Source organism: Pelophylax lessonae, assembly GCF_965119305.1.
Source record: "Pelophylax lessonae genome assembly, chromosome: 6".
Lineage (NCBI taxonomy): Eukaryota > Metazoa > Chordata > Amphibia > Anura > Ranidae > Pelophylax > Pelophylax lessonae.
The window spans coordinates 185,589,470-185,612,133 of NC_138773.1; the positions used below are offsets into that span (position 1 = coordinate 185,589,470).

At 45.8% G+C, this 22,664-nt stretch overlaps 1 protein-coding gene across 1 annotated transcript in view; it reads left to right on the forward strand.

Moving 5' to 3' along the window:
• TRPM2 (transient receptor potential cation channel subfamily M member 2) overlaps positions 1-22,664 on the forward strand; it is a 349,568-nt gene that overhangs the window by 47,272 nt on the left and 279,632 nt on the right. The window contains exons 2-3 of the mRNA XM_082260372.1: positions 14,862-15,054; positions 19,390-19,475. Of these exons, the coding sequence (XP_082116498.1) occupies positions 14,902-15,054; positions 19,390-19,475 (239 nt within the window). The 5' untranslated portion in view covers positions 14,862-14,901. The remainder of the gene's footprint in view (positions 1-14,861; positions 15,055-19,389; positions 19,476-22,664) is intronic.

A 22,664-nucleotide genomic window follows, 5' to 3' on the forward strand; every position in this document is an offset into this window, starting at 1 on the left:
CCCGATATGTCAGAGCTGCTGCAGAAAGTGCGGGCCGTTTGTGCGCACTTTCGGCGTTCTCACCCTGCTGCTGCTCGCCTGGCAGCGCTGCAGCGTAACTTCGGCCTTCCCGCTCACCGCCTCATATGTGACGTGCCCACAAGGTGGAACTCCACCTTGCACATGCTGGAAAGACTGTGCGAGCAGCAGCAGGCCATAGTGGAGTTTCAGCTGCAGCACGCACGCGTGAGTCGCTCTGCGGAACAGCACCACTTCACCACCAATAACTGGGCCTCCATGCGAGACCTGTGTGCCTTGTTGCGCTGTTTTGAGTACTCCACCAACATGGCCAGTGGCAATGACGCCGTTCTCAGCTTAACTATCCCACTTCTATGCCTCCTTGAAAAAACAATTCGGGCGATGATGGAAGAGGATGTGGCACAGGATGAGGAGGAGGAGGAGGATGAAGAGGTAACATTTCCAAGGATTTCAGGGCAGTCATTCGCAAGGGGCTCCGAGGGTGGGTTCCTGCACACGCAAACGCCAGGGACGCAATTGTCCAGCAGGGGCACAGTTCTGGAGGATGAGGAGGATGAGGAGGAGGAGGAGCTGGAGGAGGAGATGGAACCATGTTCACAGCAGGGTGGCACCCAGGCCAGCTCATGGCCATCACTGGTGCGTGGCTGGGGGGATACAGAGGACACGGACCATACACCTCCCACAGAGGACAGCCTTTCGTTGCCTCTGGGCAGCCTGGCACACATGAGCGATTACATGCTGCAGTGTCTCCACAACGACCGCCGAGTTGCCCACATTCTAACTTGTGCTGATTACTGGGTGGCCACGCTGCTGGATCCCCGTTACAAGGACAACGTACCGTCCTTAATTCACTCACTGGAGCGCGATCGCAAGATGCGCGAGTACAAGCGCACGCTGGTAGACGCCATGCTGCTGGCATTCCCATCTGACAGCGGGGCCACAGTGGAAGCACAAGGCAGAGGAGGAGGAGGAGGAGGTCGCCAACGCAACCAGGGCACCGCCAGCACCTCAGAAGGCAGGGTTAGCATGGCCGAAATGTGGAAAAGCTTTGTCAGCACGCCACAACAAACAGCAGCACCAGCAGCTCAGATGGAACGTCTTAGCAGGAGGCAGCATTTTACCAACATGGTGGAGCAGTATGTGTGCACACGCCTACATGTAGTGAATGACGGGTCTGCCCCCTTCAACTTCTGGGTCTCCAAATTGGGCACATGGCTTGAGCTTGCCCTTTACGCCTTGGAGGTGCTGGCGTGCCCTGCAGCCAGTGTATTATCTGAACGGGTATTTAGCACGGCTGGGGGCGTTATAACAGACAAGCGCAGCCGCCTGTCCAGAGACAATGTGGACAAGCTCACGTTCATTAAAATGAACCAGGCATGGATCCCACGGGACTTTTCCGTACCTTATGCAGAATAGCAATGGATACCGACCTTACCCACCCATTGTTCCATTTTTGCTCTTTCTCACTCTTTTGGGGTGTACCCTCATTTAAAATTTTTGAAAAGAAGCAGTGTTGGCTACCTCGTCCTCCTCCTCAGGGCCAGATTAATGTAGGGGCTATTGGAGCTGCAGCTCCAGGCCCCTACCTTTTATATAGGCCCCGGGTTGGCCATATTCACTGTTACCGCTCTTCTGTCACTTGTAAACACAGAAGTCTGGCTTCTATGCTCGCTTCCCCAGGCAGCACCCTCAGAACCTCCCCACACAGCGTGAAGGCCGGACAAGGAGGGACAGTTGGCGATGCATGGATGTGTTTATGGGCTTCAGAGACAGCATCCCATGTTGAATTAGGCATGCATGGCTGCACCCTTCCTCCTCTGGGTGCATGGCAAGGCACGGCCCTAAGGCCCTTCAAAATCCTCAGCACCAAGCCCATGATGCTGTTAATCCGGCCCTGGTCCTCCTCCACCGCCGCTTCCACCTACACCGCCCATAGGTGTGCGCAGCCTATTGCATTAAGGTGTGCACCCCAAAGTTGAAATACACATGCATGTGTTTGCCAGCAGGGAGAGTAATGTATCGGGGCCATGTACCTGTAGGCAAGGAGAAATAGAGCAGAGCAGGTCCCAGGGAGATCTTTCCCATCTCCTCACTGGCAATGCTATGTGCCCTAGGTGATTAGGGTGTGCCCAGGCACACCCAGCACACCCTGTGCGCACGCCTATGTCACCGCCACATCCACCACCACCTCAACCTCCCTCCTACTCCATATGGGCCTCGTCCTTCAGAGATGAAGAAGAACATTGTTTTATTTTTCTGTTTTTTTTTGTTGTTTTAAGTTATTTCCCTATCCACATTTGTTTGCAGAGCACTTGCCATGCTCTTAATTACGTTTTGCTGCCATTTGCAGCACTCTAGCCCTTTCCTTTGGTGTTTTAGAGCCATTTTAGTGCCTTAAAGTTCGGGTCCCCATTGACTTCAATGGGGTTCGGTGTCCGGGAAAAGTTCGGTAAAAGTCCGGGACACGGACCCGGACTTTTTTTTAAAGTTCGGCCGAACCCGTCGAACACGGACATCTAGGTGTCCGCTCAACCCTATTAGCTAAGCTGTGGGCATATTTAGCCCCCATCGCTACACCTCTCCTTTGAGTGTAGAATTCTCCCCCAAACCAGAAGTAGTTATGTGAGAGACAATAGGTCAGTAGATGGCTTAGAAATCTTTTCTGGGGATCGGGGATGTCCTCCCTCTGGCTAAATGCCCAATTTAGGGCCAAGAGGGCATCATCGTGTTGGATCACTGTGTAAAGTGAAGCAACATCAGCTGTTACTAGGTATACATCCCCTGTGTTTAATCCCTCTAAGCTTCTTAGAGATTTCAAAAAGTCTTTAGTGTCTTTCAAGTAAGATTTGGTCCGGACTACTGAATCCTGGAGGAAATGGTCAAGGTATTCACCAGCTCTCGCTGTCACGGAGTTGATGCTGTTTACTATTGGTCGAGGTGGCGGATTGTTCACATCTTTGTGTATCTTTGGGAGTGTATAGGTGTTAGGAACCTGTCAGGAAGGCTCTGGCAGTGGATGAGTTAAGACTCACAGGCTATTCCGGCTCCACCCCTCTCATCTAGAAAGAGCTCTATTTAAGCTGGATCAGCACACAGGTTCAGTGCTGTCTTGTCTTCAGCTCCTGCCGTTGTTCCTGAACCTGTGACCTGTTTGCTGCTGATTTCCTGTTGACCTTTTGGCTTGTTCCTGACTCCGCTCGTCTGCTGCCCGTCCTGACCCCGGCTTGTTTGACCATTCTCTCGGATCTCCCTTGTCTGTTTACCCGCCTTCGGACCTTGATCGGTTCACCCCTGGTGGGGCGACCCTGAGGACCGCGACCTGGTATCCACACGCAGCGAACTCTATCCTCACCACTAGAGGCTCTGGCGAAAACCGGTGGATACTTAGACTCCGCACCTCAGGCTAGCCTGTGTCACTTACCTTGGGGGGTTCCGTCCAAGCTCCGCCCTCTAGCGGACATCGGGGCCTATCTCTGTCGCCAGGTTACCACCAGCACCCTAACAGTACAAGACAGCCATGTCGGAACCTGCAAGAGAGGCTTCACCGTTAGAGGAGATCGGCCAACACCTAGCAGCCCTGTCTCAAGCCGTGAGGACGCTTCAGGATGGCTATACACAGTTAGAGGGACGATTACGCTCTGTAACCCTCACGGCAGATTCCACTGTGCCATCTGCTCCCTCCTCTGCTGCCGCAACCGCAGTACCGGCCTCCAGCCCCACAGTAGTGATGCTGCCACCGGAACCTCGGGTCCCTACCCCTGAAAAATATTCCGGAGATCGGGGTAAATTCCGAGCGTTTCGCAATGCCTGCCAGCTCTACTTCTCCTTGCAACCCCGGACCTTCTCCCTGGAGGCCACCAAGGTGGGGTTTGTTATTTCATTGCTACTATGCGGACCCCAGTCCTGGGCCCATCGGCTCCTTGAAGAGAGTAGCCCCCATTTGAACTCTCTATTGTCATTTTTTGAGGCTATGGCCCAACTCTATGACGATCCACAGCGATCTTCCACCGCAGAAGCTGCGCTACACGTTCTCCAGCAGAGGCGCAGACCCGTAGAAGACTATGTCACGGACTTCCGTCGCCTGAGTTCCGACACTTCCTGGAACGAGGCTGCACTCCGGTACCAGTTCCGTCTAGGCTTGTCCGAAGCACTGAAGGACGAATTGGCCCGGGTGGGCATCCCCGACGCACTCGAAAATTTGATCTCCCAGGCCATTCAAATCGACCGTCGGCTCCGAGAACGCCGGGCGGAACGATCAACGCAGCAGTTTCGGCCAGCCTGGATGTTGCCACGAGTAGCACCTCCTGTACACTTCCCTTCCGCTGGGGCAGTCTCTCCCAGCCCTGCTCCCGCCGGAGCCATGCCTGATCCCCCTGAACCCACGCAACTTGGGGTCATGCGGCCTGTCTTGTCTCCGGAGGAGAGACGTCGCCGCCAGCTGGGTAATCTTTGCCTGTACTGCGGAGAAGCTGGCCATTATGTGCGCTCTTGCGCAGCAAAACACCATAAGTCTTTGCCAGTCTCGCCCTCCAGTTGTGTGGCATCAGTTACCTGCACCTCCCACTTAGGTTTTCCTGTGTCTTTGCAACTCCCAGAAGGACCCGTCCAGGTTACAGCAATCATTGACTCGGGAGCCTGCAGTTGTTTCATTGACCGTTCCTTTGCGGGGCAGCAAGGTATACCTCTCCAGACCAAGACCCAGGACCTCACTATCTTCCTGGCCGATGGCTCCCACATCAAGTCTGGACCCGTGACCCAAGAAACCCTTCCTCTTCCAATGGTCTCTCCATCTGGCCATAAGGAATTGATACGTTTGGATGTCATCGCATCTCCCTTATTTCCCATTATCCTGGGATTGCCATGGTTGCAGGCACACAACCCGCAAATCAACTGGATCACAGGAGCCGTCCAGTTCCCGTCTCCTTACTGCAGGAACTCCTGTCTACCCGCTCCATCCAAGTCCCCCCAAACTCTGTTCTGTCTCGAATCTGAGCCTGATTTATGTTCTGTTGTACCCAAGGCATATCACGACTTCCTGGATGTTTTCAGTAAGCGGGGAGCTGAGACCTTACCTCCTCACCGTTCATATGATTGCCCCATCGACTTGCTCCCGGGAGCCGAGATCCCATTTGGCCGAATTTACCCACTATCTGAACGTGAGCTGGACGTTTTAAAGGACTATGTGGAAGAAAGTCTGAAGAAGGGGTTTATCCGTCCTTCCACCTCTCCGGCAGGGGCAGGTATCTTTTTTGTAGAAAAGAAGGATCACTCCCTTCGACCTTGTATCGATTACCGAGACTTGAATAAAGTTACCATTAAGAACCGCTACCCTCTCCCTCTGGTTCCCGAGCTCTTTCAGCGGCTCAGATCTGCTGTCCTGTTCACTAAGTTGGATCTCCGCGGGGCCTACAACTTAGTCCGTATTAGAGAAGGCGATGAGTGGAAGACAGCTTTTCGTACCAGGTTCGGGCATTTCGAATATCTTGTGATGCCTTTTGGCCTCTGCAACGCCCCAGCTACGTTCCAACACTTTGTGAACGATATTTTCCGGGATTGGCTGGATATCTTTGTCATAGTTTACCTAGATGACATCCTAATCTTCTCTACATCCCTGGAGCAACATCGCGAGCATGTTCGAAATGTCCTCGGCCGCCTCCGTCAGCATGGTCTCTATGTTAAGGCCGAGAAGTGTGAATTCGAGCGGAGCAGCATCCCGTTTCTGGGGTTAATAATTTCTACAGAGGGTATAGAGATGGATCCCCAGAAAGTCTCTGCCATCCTGGATTGGCCACCTCCATCTGACAAAAAGGGAGTGCAGCGATTCGTTGGCTTCGCCAACTTCTATAGAAAGTTCATTAAGGGTTTCTCTCATATCATCACTCCCATTACTCAGCTCACCAAGAAGAGTGTTCGCTTTCAATGGACCCCCGAAGCCCAGTCCGCCTTCTTGGTCCTTAAGAAGCTCTTCACATCAGCCCCTGTGTTGAGTCACCCGGATCCCACCTTACCCTACCTCCTCGAGGTTGACGCTTCTGAAGTTGCTGTCGGGGCAGTCCTCTCCCAAAGACAGGGAACCAAGGACTTGATACACCCAATAGCCTTCTTTTCCCAGAAACTCTCCTCTGCAGAGAGGAATTATGATGTTGGGGACCGGGAACTTCTGGCGATCAAAGCCGCACTTGAAGAGTGGCGGTATTTGCTTGAGGGGGCTGTACACCCTATTCTTATTTTTACGGATCACAAAAACCTTGAGTATCTGAGATCTGCAAAACGTTTGAGACCCCGTCAGGCACGGTGGGCACTTTTTTTTTCAAGGTTTTCATTCCATATCACCTATCGGCCTGGGTCTAAAAATGTTAAACCGGATGCCCTGTCCCGGATGTTTGATAGCCCGAAGGAAACATCAGTACCTGACACCATCCTATCCGAAAAGAACTTCCTACTTTTATTCACAAATCTGAAGGCCCGTCTTGAGCAAGCCTCTGCCCACATTCCTGGTCCACCTGGAATACCCCTGGTGCACAAAAATGGCTTGTTATGGGTTAAAGACAAGATCTTCGTCCCGGAAGAGGTCAGAACAGCAATTCTGGCTGCCTGTCATGATCACCCTCTGGCCGGTCATTTTGGCGTCCATAGGACCCTTGACCTCCTGCAGCGTTCTTTTTGGTGGCCTGACATGGAAGAGAGCTGCAGGAGTTATGTACTCTCCTGTACCACCTGTTCCCGGTGTAAAACTGCCAGAAGTAAGGCATGGGGCCTTCTCAGACCTCTTCCCATCCCTGATCGGCCCTGGCAAACAATTGCCATGGATTTTATCGTGGAACTTCCACCTTCTGCAGGGTGCTCTGCCATTTTTGTGGTGGTAGATCGACTCTCTAAAATGGCCCATTTTTTGCCCCTCAAGGGTACTCCCACTGCAAGGGAAACTGCAGAGATCTTCATTAGGGAGATCATAAGACTCCATGGGATTCCCAGGAACATCATCTCTGACAGAGGGGTACAATTTACGTCCCGCTTCTGGAAGGCTTTATGTAAACTGTTAAAGATCGAGCTGTCTATGTCCTCAGCCTACCACCCACAGACCAACGGACAAACTGAGAGGACAAACCAAACCCTGGAGCAGTACCTGCGGTGCTTTACCACCTTTGTCCAGGACGACTGGGTAGCCCTGTTACCATTTGCAGAATTCTCCTACAACAATTCCAAGCACTCTGTTACTGGCCAATCTCCCTTCTTCGCTAATTATGGATTTCATCCCTCCTTCTTACCAGATATTCCATGTGAATCCGGAGTTCCTGCAGTCCAAGACACTGTCAACTTCTTTTCCCGGAATAATAACCTTCTGCGGGAGACCTTAGCCAAGGCCCAAACTGCGTCCAAAAGGATCTTTGACAAGAGAAAGAAGGGAGAGTTGATTCTTCAACCTGACGATCGGGTCTGGCTTTCCACGGCTAATCTCCGCCTAGCCTGTCCGTCCAAGAAACTGGCTCCCAGATTTATTGGTCCATTTCCAGTTAAAAGGAAACTCAATGATGTGTCCTATGAACTATCCCTACCCGATACCCTTCGGATCCATCCCATATTTCATGTTTCCTTACTGAAGCCCGTGATCCCCGATAACTTCCCTGGTAGAAGTTCAGGTACCCCAGAACCTGTGTTCGTGGATGGAGATGTGGAGTATGAGGTTGAGGCTGTGGTGGACTGTCGAAAGAGAGGCAACCAGCTACAGTTTCTCATCAAATGGAAGGGTTATGGTCCGGAAGAGAACTCCTGGGAGCCTGAACGGAACGTCCATGCTGCGGACCTAATCCAAGCATTTTTTCGTGCTCATCCACAAAAAAGGAGCTTGTTGGGCACCCGGAGGTTGCCCTTAAGGGGGGGCAATGTTAGGAACCTGTCAGGAAGGCTCTGGCAGTGGATGAGTTAAGACTCACAGGCTATTCCGGCTCCACCCCTCTCATCTAGAAAGAGCTCTATTTAAGCTGGATCAGCACACAGGTTCAGTGCTGTCTTGTCTTCAGCTCCTGCCGTTGTTCCTGAACCTGTGACCTGTTTGCTGCTGATTTCCTGTTGACCTTTTGGCTTGTTCCTGACTCCGCTCGTCTGCTGCCCGTCCTGACCCCGGCTTGTTTGACCATTCTCTCGGATCTCCCTTGTCTGTTTACCCGCCTTCGGACCTTGATCGGTTCACCCCTGGTGGGGCGACCCTGAGGACTGCGACCTGGTATCCACACGCAGCGAACTCCATCCTCACCACTAGAGGCTCTGGCGAAAACCGGTGGATACTTAGACTCCGCACCTCAGGCTAGCCTGTGTCACTTACCTTGGGGGGTTCCGTCCAAGCTCCGCCCTCTAGCGGACATCGGGGCCTATCTCTGTCGCCAGGTTACCACCAGCACCCTAACAATAGGTAGTTGGTACCCGGCTATAGCTCGGCACCAAATATCGTTTCTCCTTTTTTGTCAACACTCTATTGTCATACCCATACGTGACCAATTCACTGAGTTCACTCCGGGATAACTTTGTTGGATCACCAGCAAGCCGCTGATAAGTGTCAGTATCCGCCAACATCTCCATTAATTGGTTGTGGTAATAATCTTTTTGCATGATTACCACCCCACCTCCCTTGTCAGCTGGACGGATAATAAAGTTTTTCCGTCTTTCCAAAGCCTCTAGTCCTTCCTGAATGTGTCTAGGGTTGACATTCTTATTAGGCTCAATATTTGCCAAATCTCTAAGAACCAATCTCTTAAAGACGTCTACACAATGGTTAGACGGTTGTGGGGGGTTAAAAAGAGATTTGCTTTTTAACCCACTATCAATGCCAATAGAATATGCTGGTTTGTTAGCTAGCTTAGGTCTACTATCATTTAGATAGTACCTTTTTAAATTGACCTTTCGGATAAATTTGTGTATGTCCATATATACCCCAAATTTCCCAATCGGTCTCTTTGCCGCACATTTAAGGCCTGCTACCTATCAGCTATGGAGGCCATTGCCTTCTTAAAGAATAGACCTTTAATTCTGGATGATGTGTTCTTGACTAGTAAAGATGTTCAGCAAGGGTCATCAGACATCAGTGGACAGTTATCCACTTTAAACCACCTTTTAGATAAACAACTCCGTGCCTGGTGGGATGTGTGTACCTTCGAGCGCTACATCAAAGAAAAGATCATCATGAGGAGCTTACGTTGGGACGTGGCACATCAGGACGGTCTTGACGATGAAAGCTCGAGGGTAGAATGGCTGGAATTCTTTAACTCGGTAGGACTAAAACTCCAAGAGTTAGTACTAAAGAGGAAAAGGAAAAAGATGGCCATCCTAGAAACTAAAATAGCGGAGATTAAAACATCCTTAGAGGCATGTAAGGAAAATCCGCTATTGCAGAAATTCAATGTGGATGTCAAAAAAAAGCTAGAAAAATTAGACAGAGACACCCAAAAGAAGAAGGTAAAAAAGTTCCATAGGGACATCAATGACTTTAAAAGTGGTCAGATATACTCCTGGCAATTTCCAGAGACGGTGGCTCCTTTGCCTGTACCTGGTCAGGAAAATGGTGAACGGGGAATGAATGACACCCCTTTAAGAGGTACACCAAAAAACAACATGCAGGCAAAAACCCAAGGATTCGGAACACCAAATAGAGGTAACCTTAAAGGAAAAAAGCCTGGAAATAATGGGTCTCAAAATCAGCCAAGTAAGGCACCCAGACCAGGTGCCCAACAGGTGTACCAACATCCTAACAAAGGAAACAATAATAAAACGGTACACAGACCGTGTGTTGGCACATATGAACACAATAATGAGTATGTAGTACCAACTCAAAATAAATATGAACCACTCACCTACCATAACGAATCATGGACTCCCGTGCCCCCACGCCCTTTTTTGTGGAGGGGCGGCAGAGGCCGGGGACGTCGGAGAGGTGGCAGAGGAGGGAGAGGCAACAATGCCGGGCCACGTCAGCCATACCCCACACGCCCCGAGATGGTAAATACAGGCCCCCAGTGGAGGGAACCACAGGACCCACGAGAGTTCTGGATAGGACCAAATACAGAGGATGTAGAGCAGGGAGGAGGACCCACAAAAAGAAAGAGGGTGGTGGATTAAATGGAATCTACAACCTTGCTGGCATCACTCTGAACAATAAGGAAACTAATATCTTAAACGCAGGCCTTAAATGTGCGGCAAAGAGACCGATTGGGAAATTTGGGGCATATATGGACATACACAAATTTATCCAAAAGGTCAATTTAAAAAGGTACTATCTAAATGATAGTAGACCTAAGCTAGCTAACAAACCAGCATATACTATTGGCATTGATAGTGGGTTAAAAAACAAATCTCTTTTTAACCCCCCACAACCGTCTAACCATTGCGTAGACGTCTTTAAGAGATTGGTTCTTAGAGATTTGGCAAATATTGAGCCTAATAAGAATGTCAACCCTAGACACATCCAGGAAGGACTAGAGGCTTTGGAAAGACGGAAAAACGTTATTATCCGTCCAGCTGACAAGGGAGGTGGGGTGGTAATCATGCAAAAAGATTATTACCACAACCAATTAATGGAGATGTTGGCGGATACTGACACTTATCAGCGGCTTGCTGGTGATCCAACAAAGTTATCCCGGAGTGAACTCAGTGAATTGGTCACGTATGGGTATGACAATAGAGTGTTGACAAAAAAGGAGAAACGATATTTGGTGCCGAGCTATAGCCGGGTACCAACTATCTATACACTCCCAAAGATACACAAAGATGTGAACAATCCGCCACCTCGACCAATAGTAAACAGCATCAACTCCGTGACAGCGAGAGCTGGTGAATACCTTGACCATTTCCTCCAGGATTCAGTAGTCCGGACCAAATCTTACTTGAAAGACACTAAAGACTTTTTGAAATCTCTAAGAAGCTTAGAGGGATTAAACACAGGGGATGTATACCTAGTAACAGCTGATGTTGCTTCACTTTACACAGTGATCCAACACGATGATGCCCTCTTGGCCCTAAATTGGGCATTTAGCCAGAGGGAGGACATCCCCGATCCCCAGAAAAGATTTCTAAGCCATCTACTGACCTATTGTCTGTCACATAACTACTTCTGGTTTGGGGGAGAATTCTACACTCAAAGGAGAGGTGTAGTGATGGGGGCTAAATATGCCCCCAGCTTAGCTAACCTTTTCATGAGCGAGTGGGAGGATCGCTTTGTGTATTATGACCAAAAACCAGAATTAGAATTATATAAGAGATACATAGACGATTTGTTCCTTATCTGGCGAGGTACAGAATAATCGCTATGTGACTTCATGCAACATCTTAATAGCAATAGGAACAACATTAAATTAGAGTTTAATTGGAGTCAGACAAGTATCCACTATCTGGATGTGGAAATCTTCCTGCAGAATGGAGAGGTGGGCACTAAAGCTTACTTTAAATCCACCGACAGGAATAGTTTTCTCCCCATGTACAGTGGGCACCATCCTAAATGGTTGCAAAACATTCCAAAAAGCCAGTTCCTCCAAATTAGGAGGAACTGCACTAGAGATGATGATTTCTTCATGCAATCTAATCTCCTAAAGAATCGGTTTATGGAGAAGGGATACAGCCCATCTATTTTGGAAAATACGAGACAAGAAGTTGGACATTACTCACAAGATCAGTGCTTGGAGGACAAAACTCAAGCCGAGAATAATAGGCATGAATGGGGGTTCATCTCCAACTATAGTGAACAACATAAAGAAATAGAGAACATCTTTAGAAAGCACTGGGGAGTCCTGTGCATGGATAAACTTTTGGGGAAGGTTATCCCCCAGAACCCCACTTTTATATACAGGAAAGGCCCATCCTTTGGGGATAAAGTGGTACAGAAAATCATAGATCCCCCCCACCAGACCCAAGATGTTCTGGGATCGTGAGGGATTCTATGCTTGCCGCAGATGCAAATCTTGCAGGCAAGTCACTAATCATTTACGGGGAATGAGAACCTTCACTTCAAGTGCCAATGGGCAAGAATTTGATATCAAAGAATGTATTACTTGTCTTACGACTCATGTGGTGTACTGCTTGGAATGCCCTTGCGGCCTAATGTACATCGGACGCACTAAGAGAACTCTGACTAAACGAGTGTCCGAGCACATGACAAATATTATTAACGGTTACAAGGACCATAGTGTATCTCTTCACTTCAAGCAGAAACACAACCAGGATCCTTCAGGCCTAAAATTTTGGGGTGTAGATAGGATACATCCTAATTGGAGGGGGTCGAATATGGTGAGGGAGTTGTCACGTAGGGAAACCTACTGGATATACCTCACCGACGTTCTCCATCCTAAGGGTCTGAACGTTGAACTGGATGTAAACTGTTTCATCAGTGATTTTTAATAGCCCAAATATGTCTCCATTTTTTTCCTTTTATTATAGACCTCTGCCTTCACTATGTATTCGGAGGCCTATTTTAAGGTAAAGGGGAGAAGTGGAGATCCCCTTAAAGATAATTCTGGATATAGGAAATGGGGGTTATTTGTGGCCTTGTTCCTTTTTTGTCCTTTTTTGTCCTATAGACTAGCTAGCGCCATGTGCATTCGCAGATGAAGAATGGCTAATTATAATTATATATATTTTAAGCAGAGTGCTGCATTTTAAAGTCATTTTAAACATAATGTTTTAAACTTTTTTCTTAGAACACACTAATAAGGAGACCCACTTATTTTATTTGCTTATTTTAATGTGAGGTTTTATGTGTGTTATGGGTAATATATTTTTAACACATATTTTATTATCACATGTATGCTACATATTTATTGGTAGCATTGAACATGTATGATTTTATGTAGGCATTACTAAGGCCAGTACATTGATATATCTACCGTTATGAGAACATATTAAATTAGGTTGATATGTATTGAAGATTGTTACACAATCTAGATGGTCTAGGTATTGTAAATGCATCACAATTCGGTGGTCTATTAATTAGATATACAGTAGTATTGACATATACCGGTAATGGTCATTGCACTAAGTATAATAGGGCTGTACTGAATGTGAAGACCTAACAAATAAATAATATATACAAACAGGATAATATGCTTTCAGTAGAACATTAGAACGGACCACCGATTTGTCATTGCATACATAGAACGATGTTATGATGGCAATGTGACATTTGAATAGGAGCCGGAAACATGATCAATGTAACAATGGTGCTATAAGAGCGAAGATTCCTGTAGTAAGTCAACTTTGCATATATTATTAGCATTGGTAAGAGGGGCTCTGACGTTCGGAGACCCGATAATGGCAAGTACCGATGATGTTGGCTGACCACGGCAGTTGCGAGAGTACTGAATGGGTTAAAGCCGGGCGGAGGTACAAGATAAATAGGAGTGACATGACCGCGCAAGCACGCTCTCCGTTGAAGTCCTCTGACGAAACGCGTTAGGGTGGTGACTTGCGCGGTCACCCAGGCAACGGGACGCTGTCCAGCCACGAGGATCGGGAACTTCCGGAACGCTGAGAAGCGGGCGGGAGACCGGTAAGCGGCCGGCAGAGACCGTAGTGCCTACGTTTACATGCTGTCAATTGACTTTTTTAATGTGAGTGTAATGGGAGAGGGTGAATTTTAAATAAAGGTGCACTGTTTATATCAAACAATATTGCCCTATGTGCATTTTTACTCCCCCCTATGCACCACCGGTTCGAGGACATTGCAGCCGATAGCTGATTTTACTGAGTGCTGAGTTCTGGGAGAGTCCAGCTGAGAAAGATACTGGCTACAGGCGATATTAACAGAGATATCTGGTAAGAGCATAAGCTTGGGGTGTGTGCACGCGGTGAGGTGGAGGTACACTTCTAGCAGCTGTGTTCCACATTGGGACTGTTGATATTTCCCACGACCCCACATAAAGCCCTGTTGGTGACGGACTCATCCACATTGGACTCTGACACTCGTATATCATCTTTTAGATGTATAGATCGATGCACCTTGAGAGCTATATGGTTGTAGCTATATGTAATGTTAATTTAATGTTCATTTAATAGCGCTGCTTGTGCTTATTGATTCGTTGATACGCACCTTATATACATTTTAATTTTATAAATGCTAAATTTACAAACTAGTGGAACTGTCCATTGTATGCATTGTTCTATGTAGTCATTTATTTGGACATGTGTATCCAAAAATATGACAAAATTATATTAACCCCAATTGTATTTTAATAATACTGTTAGGGCCTCATTCACACAGGAGTACCGTTTCCTATACATGCGCAAAAGGCTGTCTTCACCTGCAAAGTGAATTTAATGTTCATTTAATAGCGCTGCTTGTGCTTATTGATTCGTTGATATGCACCTTATATACATATTGACTGTTTTAGGCGGTTGCTTGTTTTTAGATTTTTAGAGTTCAGATATATTTATGCACATGTGCAAATTGCTGCATGAATTACTAGCGCTGGGTGATTGAGTTTTAAGTTATTCTTAGCACTTGGTCCTTTTTTTCATATACAATTAAAACGTAGGGGTTGCGATCTAAGCCTTGCTCACATGAGAGTTGTTTGCAGAAGTACATCCTGCTCCTGCGTAACTGTCAGGTTCCAACAAGGTGGAGCTATGAAAGTCAATGGGCCTGCCTTGCCTGTAATAGCACATTGCAGGTTGAAGGTAAGTACATGCTTCAATTGAGTGCTAGTATATATTGAGCTTTTTTATTCATTCCTTTTCCCCTTGAACTGAGCAGATACCTGGAACTTGTGCTGTACATCACCTTGTAAAACGTATGTTAAAATGGCCCGAGTCAAACTGATGGTTAAAAATGAAGAATACAAATTTGTTTTTCTTTATTTCCTCAGATGCAAAATCCAACACACAAAATTTGAAAAGGAGAAAAACATGATGTCATCTACAGAGGGTAACATTAGCCAGGATGAAGATAGCTTTAGCTCACAGCCTAAAAGCATATCACATCTGATATCCAACCTAAAATATTCAAACAAGATCAGACGTAAGAAAAAGACAATTTATTCACCCTCTGCTGGAGAAAAGGTATTTTAGCTGTTAAAGCATTTACCCAATTGCCTTGTATTTGTTAAATTGGCATGCATGCCTTTTTGTTTCATATTGTAACCTGGGTAACTTTATTAGGAATCTGACCACTTCCTGAAAGTGTACATTTTTGTCTGTGCCGGAAATTCCAACTTGCCGAGAACTCCAACCAACCATGTCACTCCTGGTGACTCCACACCAGGAATAATTGGAGATTTTGACCCCTTGGTGTTTTCACAGAACAGGCAGCAGTGTATACACACCAGTACACGCTATAATGAGTGGACATTGTTAGTCCGCCCACTAGTAACCACAACATGGCCGCCTCCAAGGCGGCGACAACTAGCGGGCTCCCAGGCATTGATAAGGATGCCATCTGTTGGTACTTGTTGAGGACCTTCCCAGTTTTGAGGGGTCTGTCTCCCTGAAAGAAGTTTCTCTAGCAGACTATAGTAAATAATGCATAATGCAGGTACCAACTCACAAGCTCCTTTCAATGTCATCTGGCAATCTGGCCAGATCCACAATTCAGTGTGCTGCACCACTACACATGCCACCTTTTTTCTATGCTTATTGTCCCCACTTGTTGCAAGGTGTGACTTTGGGGTGTGGCTACAACTGGAGGGGGGATTTGTGAGTGTGGTTATGAAGTGGAGATTGTCATTAGTTTTCCTTGGAATTCATTCTGAAAATCTGGAATGCTTAAATTATGAGATGCTCGTTACAGCACTCGGCACCACCCAAATGATGAGCTTGCCCTGGGATATTTTAACAGCAAGCTTGTGAATAAATATATACAGTGCAAACAATAAAAATGTGGCTAAAGAAGAATCTGCAGTAACGAACAACTGCAATAATAATGTTAATATACAGTATGAAACACGTAAATGTTTTGTGTGCAGAAATACAGGTCCCTAAAAGACAAATTTGAATTTGGAATGCTAGAATATAGCAAAAGAGGCAAGTTAAAATGTTATTAAAATCTCATAATAGAAACCATATAGTGTTGTGACCTCAGCACTTACCATATTTAATGTGTGCCTACCTTGTAATGACTATAATTGCCATTTATTTTACTTCATAAAATTCCCTCTTCTTCCTTTCCTTTTTTAGGGTGGCTCTATAGCCTTGCGTAGTCCCATAGAGCCATCCTTGAGTGCACAATCCCAGCTGGGACTACAGCCATATGGCAGCCCTAAAGCTGAATCCTAGCTATACAAACTCCAACCCTGCTCCTCCTCCAGTGTAACAGAATAACTGCAGCTTCTAAGGCCGAGTCTAGGAGGATGGGGTATGGCACTAGAGATGATGGAGTCATGATGCGCATAGAGATGTAGTCCCAAGGAGGTAGATCATGTGACCTGCTAATTGTCAGCTTCCTGGTCAGAAGTTCAGGAGCCAGCAGAGAGGGGAAACAGCTATGTGTGAGTGCTTTAATCTATGCTTAAAGAAAAACTTTAGAGAGGTTTATTTTACTAATAGATAATAATATAATAAAGTGAAAAAAGAGACCTTAGTACTACTTTAAAAAGGTTGAGGCTGGGTTCACACTGGTGTGATGTAAGACATCACATATGATTCACACCGCACTGCTGTCCAGATCACATGCGATGTATGTGCGATGCGATTTCACATCGCTTTCGCACCAAAATGGTGCAGGACCCTTTTTTTGGTCCACACTGGAATTGCGAGCTGATCTGGGGGTGTCATTACAGTGACACCTCCAGTGTGAACCAGTGTACGATTTAGGCGTGATGTGGGAACTGGCACTGAATCGCAGGGCTGAAAGTGTTAAAAAAGAAATAGAAGATGCTTCAGAAAATGGGTGTGCCTTTCATGACAAAAGAGGGCACCTCGTCATTTTTTCACCTGGCACATTGGCTATGGAGCTACAAGTCAATGATATAAAAATAGTCATCAGTTTCATCAAAACAAGTCAGAAACTACAACAGCAAATGGACAGTATGTGGTCTCAGAAGAAATAGTGTTAGGTTGTCTACACGACCCTTAAATGAAAACAGTTACTGGAAAGATACCTATCAAAAATAAAATAAATGTTCCTTCTCTTGAAAGTAACCTCCTGAGGAATAGGGTTCCAAATTACTATACTATGCAATCCACAAAAATCCAGCACAAATTGGTTTTGCAGAGAGAATACACCACAATTTTTATGAAAGTGGTAGAAGCATGCTTTTTGATGCAGGTATGCCAACAACCTAAGACTTTTTGGTGAGACCATTGAGATCCATGAGTTCCTGATTTTGCTTGCCTACTGTTGTGAATTTGTTATAGTGTACTGTGGAGAATTTGTTCCTGTTAATAGTGTTAATCAACCTAAAACCTAGATTTCAGTTACTGATAAGATGTCCTCACCATTGTTTTTAGCTTGGTTCTCAACCTCTTTGCAGAGGTCTAGGTCTTACTCTCCCTCCTACAACAAGTGTGCTGCAGGAAGCTCCAATCCACGTTACATTGTCCATGTTATGAAATTAAGTCACAACCTCACAGGGATAGAATGAAGAAGGGCTGAAACCCTGTAAAGTTTGTATAATTGTTTGTGTCACTGATAGGACATTTTAGCCTGTCAGCAGGATAGAAAGTAATAGGAAATTTAAAAAAATGCAGTTGTTATCAAAACAGGGGGTAGGAAAAACCTTCCAATGGGGACAACCTGTTCTGGTGACAACTAAGATGCACTTTGTGATCTTTATGGAGAGCTTTTCTCTTACTTACTGTGTGTCTTCAGGATGGTAAGTGAAGGCAATGTTTCCCAATGGGAACAGAGAGCAATAAAAAAAGTGAAAGGAGTTTTTAAAACTACAAATCTATCCATGGGAAGAGAGATCAATAAAAAAAAGTGAAAGGAATCTTTTAACCACTTTACGTCTGCTCACAGTAATACTACTGCGGCAGAGTGGCTCGTTATCGTCTGACGACGTAGTATTAACGTCGTCAGACACTCCCCCTTCTGGGCGGCGCTTGCGCGCCGCCGGAGGCTCGCTCCCGCTGTTTTCATTCACAGCGGGAGTCGGGCCAGGGGAGGAGCAGCGGCGATCGCCGCTGCTCTGCCCCGATCGCCGGGGATCTAGTGTGGAGATCCGCCCGCCTGTGTAAACACAAGCGGACGGATCTCCATAGTGACAGGGAGTGACAGATTGGACTGTTCAGCATAGCTGGACATCCGATCTGTCCATGACTCACTCAGTCACCTCCCCCCCTACACGTCAGTAAGCACCAGGCATACATTAACCCCTCCCTCTCCAATAAAATTAACCCCTTCCCTGCCAGTGTCATTTTTACAGTAACAGTGCATATATATAGCACTGATTACTGCAGTAATGTCACTGGTACCCCCAAAAGTGTCAAAAATGTCAGTCAAGGGTCCGATCTGTCCGCCGCAATGTCGCAGTCCCACAAAAAAAATCGCAGATTGCCGCCATTACGCGTTAAAAAAAAACACCAAAAATGACAGAAATCTTTCCCTTTGTTAGTAAACGCAATAACTTTTGCGCAAACCAATCAAAATACGCTTATTGTGATTTTTTTTACCAAACATAGGTAGCAGAAAACAAATTGGCCAAAAATTTTAAAAAAAATTGGTTTTTACATCTTTTTTGGGGGGAATTTCATATAAAAAAATGTTAAAAATATTGTTATTTTTTCAAAATAAACGCTCTTTTTTTGTTTATAGCGCAAAAAGTAAAAATCGCACAGGTGATCAAATATCACCAAAAGAAAGCTCTGTTTGTGGGAAAAAAAAGGACGTAAATTTCGTTTGGATACGGCGTCGCACGACCGCGCAATTGTCAGTTGAAGTCGCACAGCGCTGAATCGCAAAAAGTGGCCTGGACGGAAGACAGCAAAATCCTCCGGTGGTAAAGTGGTTAAACTACAAATCTATCCAAACTTTTTTAAAAAAAAGCTTTGGCTTTAGATGTACTAAACATTTAAGAACATTTTTACATGTCTGTATATGTCTGTAGGTAGGGTGACATGGCAGAGCCCCCAACAGCCCTGCAATTGGACATCCACCTTTCACCCATTACTATTTTGTCCAAACTTGTGATGGATGGCCTGAGTGTAAAATACTATGGTGGGGGAGGACAAGAGGGACTGGGGCTTAGCATGATTTGGGGACTGTAATTGCTTTTTGCTTATTAGTACTCCCTGAGAATTGGGCTACCCGGAAGCTCTTCAAGGTTTGTGATCTTATATATAGGTTGCTTTAGGTTCCTGCGTAAAGTAAAAAGCTCAAAACTAGTATTTTTATATAAGCAAACAAAATATTAACGTAATTTGTGTTCAGCACATTGGATTAATACTTATTTATTGCAGGAAAATATATGCTCCTGGATTTCAGAAAACATTAAAAAGAAAGAATGCACATATTATGTGGAAAGTTCAAAAATTGCTCACACAAGGTAAGTTTTTATGTACTGTAATATATATAGTTTTAGGGCCAGTTCACACCACAATTCCTGCATTCCTTAAGTCTGTAAGTGGGAAACGCATGGGCAGCCTGTTGGTGGGGACATCAGTGTGTTTTGTTCTGGCTCAATAAATTTGCATCCATGGTGACATCATGGGTGTGCTGTAAGCAGTTGTGCCGGCCATTGTTTATGGAAGTAATATCCCTGTTACGTTATTATAACAATTTTTGTTTTTAAATTGATGCATGCACCATAGGTTTATATGACATAGCAAAAGGGTATGATATTTAGTATTCTTTTTTGTTTACTATTTCTTTACTATTGTTTACATAACTTGACTTTGTGTAGTTTAGTGGAGTAAATTAGTTTAATGTAGGCCCCTTTCACATAGGCGTTTCATCTCTACATTTCTACATTTTTCCTCCATCTGTTGACAGATGAAAAACAGACAGCAATGGAAAATAGATGTAAATGGATGATCATCTGTTTACACCCACATCCATTCAGGTCAGTTATTTTAAACAGAACAAGTCTTTTTGTTCAGCTTTTTGTTCAATACGGGGCACTTTTACCCCCTTCCTGCCCAGGCCAGTTTTCAGCTTTCAGTGCTGTCGCACTTTGAATCGTGCAATCATGCAACACTGTACCCAACTGAAATTTTTATAATTTTTTTGAGACAGACAGATTTTGGTTGTTTTTTATCACCACTGGGTTTTTATTATTTTTTGCTAAACAAATCAAAAATACCAAAAATGTTTCTGTTATAACATTTTGCAAATAAGTAGGTTTTCTCCTTCACTGATGTGCACTGATGGGCACTGATATTCTGATATTACATGTTTGAATTTGTTAACTGATAAATAGCCCACAAGCCCTGACCACTTTTCTTTTCTTAATTTCTCATTCTATTAAATATGTATGATAACTATAGAATTTTGACACATTTATGTAACAAATGTGTGTTTTCCTCTGTATCCTTACTTGAAGGCCCCGTTCACACTCGGGCGACGCTACTTGCCCGGGCGACCTCATAGGTCGCGGCGCGCTGTTTGCACCGCAACCTCGGAGCGGCCGGCACGGACTTCATAACATTGAAGTCTATGCAGGTCGCTCCGGGTCGCCCCAAAGAAGCTCCGGACCCTTTTTCTAAGTCGGAGTGACTTGTGTCGCTCCTATCAGAACGGGTCCGCAGCTTCTCTATGGAAGGCGACCTACGGCGACCTGTCAGACGACCAGGTCGCCTGACAGGTCGCCCCAGTGTGAACGGGGGCGAAATGTAATCATTGACTCAGAGTACTAAAAAACTGCATGGGGGGTTAGGCAGTGGCCTGAGGAACATGTCTTAAGCCAAAATGTACAAAAAATAAATACATTTGGCGGGAGCAGCAATTTTTATAATACTTTAGTGAAAATAAAAAACACAAATTCTTTAAATGACATGCCTGGGGTTTCTATGAACCTGCCTGGGAAATGGTGCATCTGCACAATGTATATACTACAGCAAAATAAACCTACTGAAAAACACAAAGAAAAAATATTTCATTTTTTGCATGTGGTCCCCCTTAAAATTCAGTTGACAGCTGATTGGGTTGTGTGGGACTAGGATGCTGGGGACTGCTGGTTTCTTAACAACCATAATTGGGGGAAGCTGTCACATTTACAGTTTCAGCAGTAGTAATGCAACTGCAAAATGTTTTACTTCCTGCTACCACTGTGGATTCGGCTCAACCAAACACCAAGTTTGTTTCTGCCATTTGCCAAACCAACAGACAAGCAAAATTCAACCAAACCGGCAGCTCATTGCCAGTCTGTATTTGCCTCAGAAGTTTTTATGAGGGAAACACATCCTTCTATGTGACTTTACATGCACTATCGAGTGCAATTCCTGTAAGTGCATTGATGTAAATAAATGACTTGATATCACCTAGCGGAGACCCTTAAATTTTTTTTGCTCATTTCCCTCTATGCCCGGGATCCTTTCTTGTGGATGAGTGAGACCTGGCCTTACGCAATCCCTCCTACCATCTATTGACCCCTGTGGGGCATAGCTGCATCTGACCCGGGGTGACTCTTGGGTCAAAGACTAAGGTGAGAGGCTAGAAATCTTTTGGTGGTGGTGTACTGGAGCACATTCACAGAGGTGCAGCGTTGGACTCTCCTGGGATTATTAGGACTTTTTCTCCTATCACTATTCACATCAATTGGTTATATTTAGATAGTTTGAGCACTTTTCATTCATATATATATATACAAATATTTTTGTGATTTATTACACATTTATAAAAATATTTGTGATTTAGTACACATTTATATTGCGCTATTTGGATAGTATTTGAGCAATTTTTTGGGGATTTTCCATCTGATATGTTGTGATTTATTGCACATATATGATCTGGGGCAGCACTGTTTTGGTTACTTACATCCTTCTATACACACCAGCAACTTAAGAGGAGTCTCTGTCCTCGGCGGAACCCCCAGGGGAGGGATTCATTTGTACACCAGTCATCTTCTCCTCTCTATGTATCCATTACTTTGGCAGCTTGGTGGCTCGGCGAAGGAGAGTTGTGCTGGTGGAACTGGCCAAATACCGTGGTGGCTTGTGTCCCTTCTTCAAAGGAAGAGAGCAGCAGTGTAACCACTGGAGCGGAATTCAGCAAACATGAAACAGAAGCTTTGGGGCTTTGGTCCAGGAGTGGGAGAGCCCAACATGGCAGTGCTAGAGGAAGGCTGGAGCCCCAGGAAGATGATGCTGGTGATGATGTCAGAGGTGGGTTGTCCACAAGTCCCACTAGAAGACAAGGAGCAGATCGAAGCTAGGAAGAAGTCAAATCTGAAGGGGAGAATTCTGTGACTTGTGAGAGGAGGAATCTGTGGACATGCAGGCAGTGGTGGATTCGGTGTAGCGGCACGAGGTTCGATACATGCTAGATAGCCTGGTGAGTCCTCATTTCCCGCTGTTCATTCTGTGTCTAGGGTTGGCAGTGTAGGTGGTTTGGGTGCGGTGTCAATGCTAAGTGTTTCTGCAGGTGAGCCGGTGGTAGGTACTTTGCTGGTGGGTTTGAGGGACTTGATTTTGCAGTTAGAGTCTTCTGCAGTAACTGGTTTACTCGTGGTTGTGTGGTGGTGGTGTGGGTATCTGGGGGGGCGCGGCTCTGGCATCAGCTGGGATTGTTAGTAGTT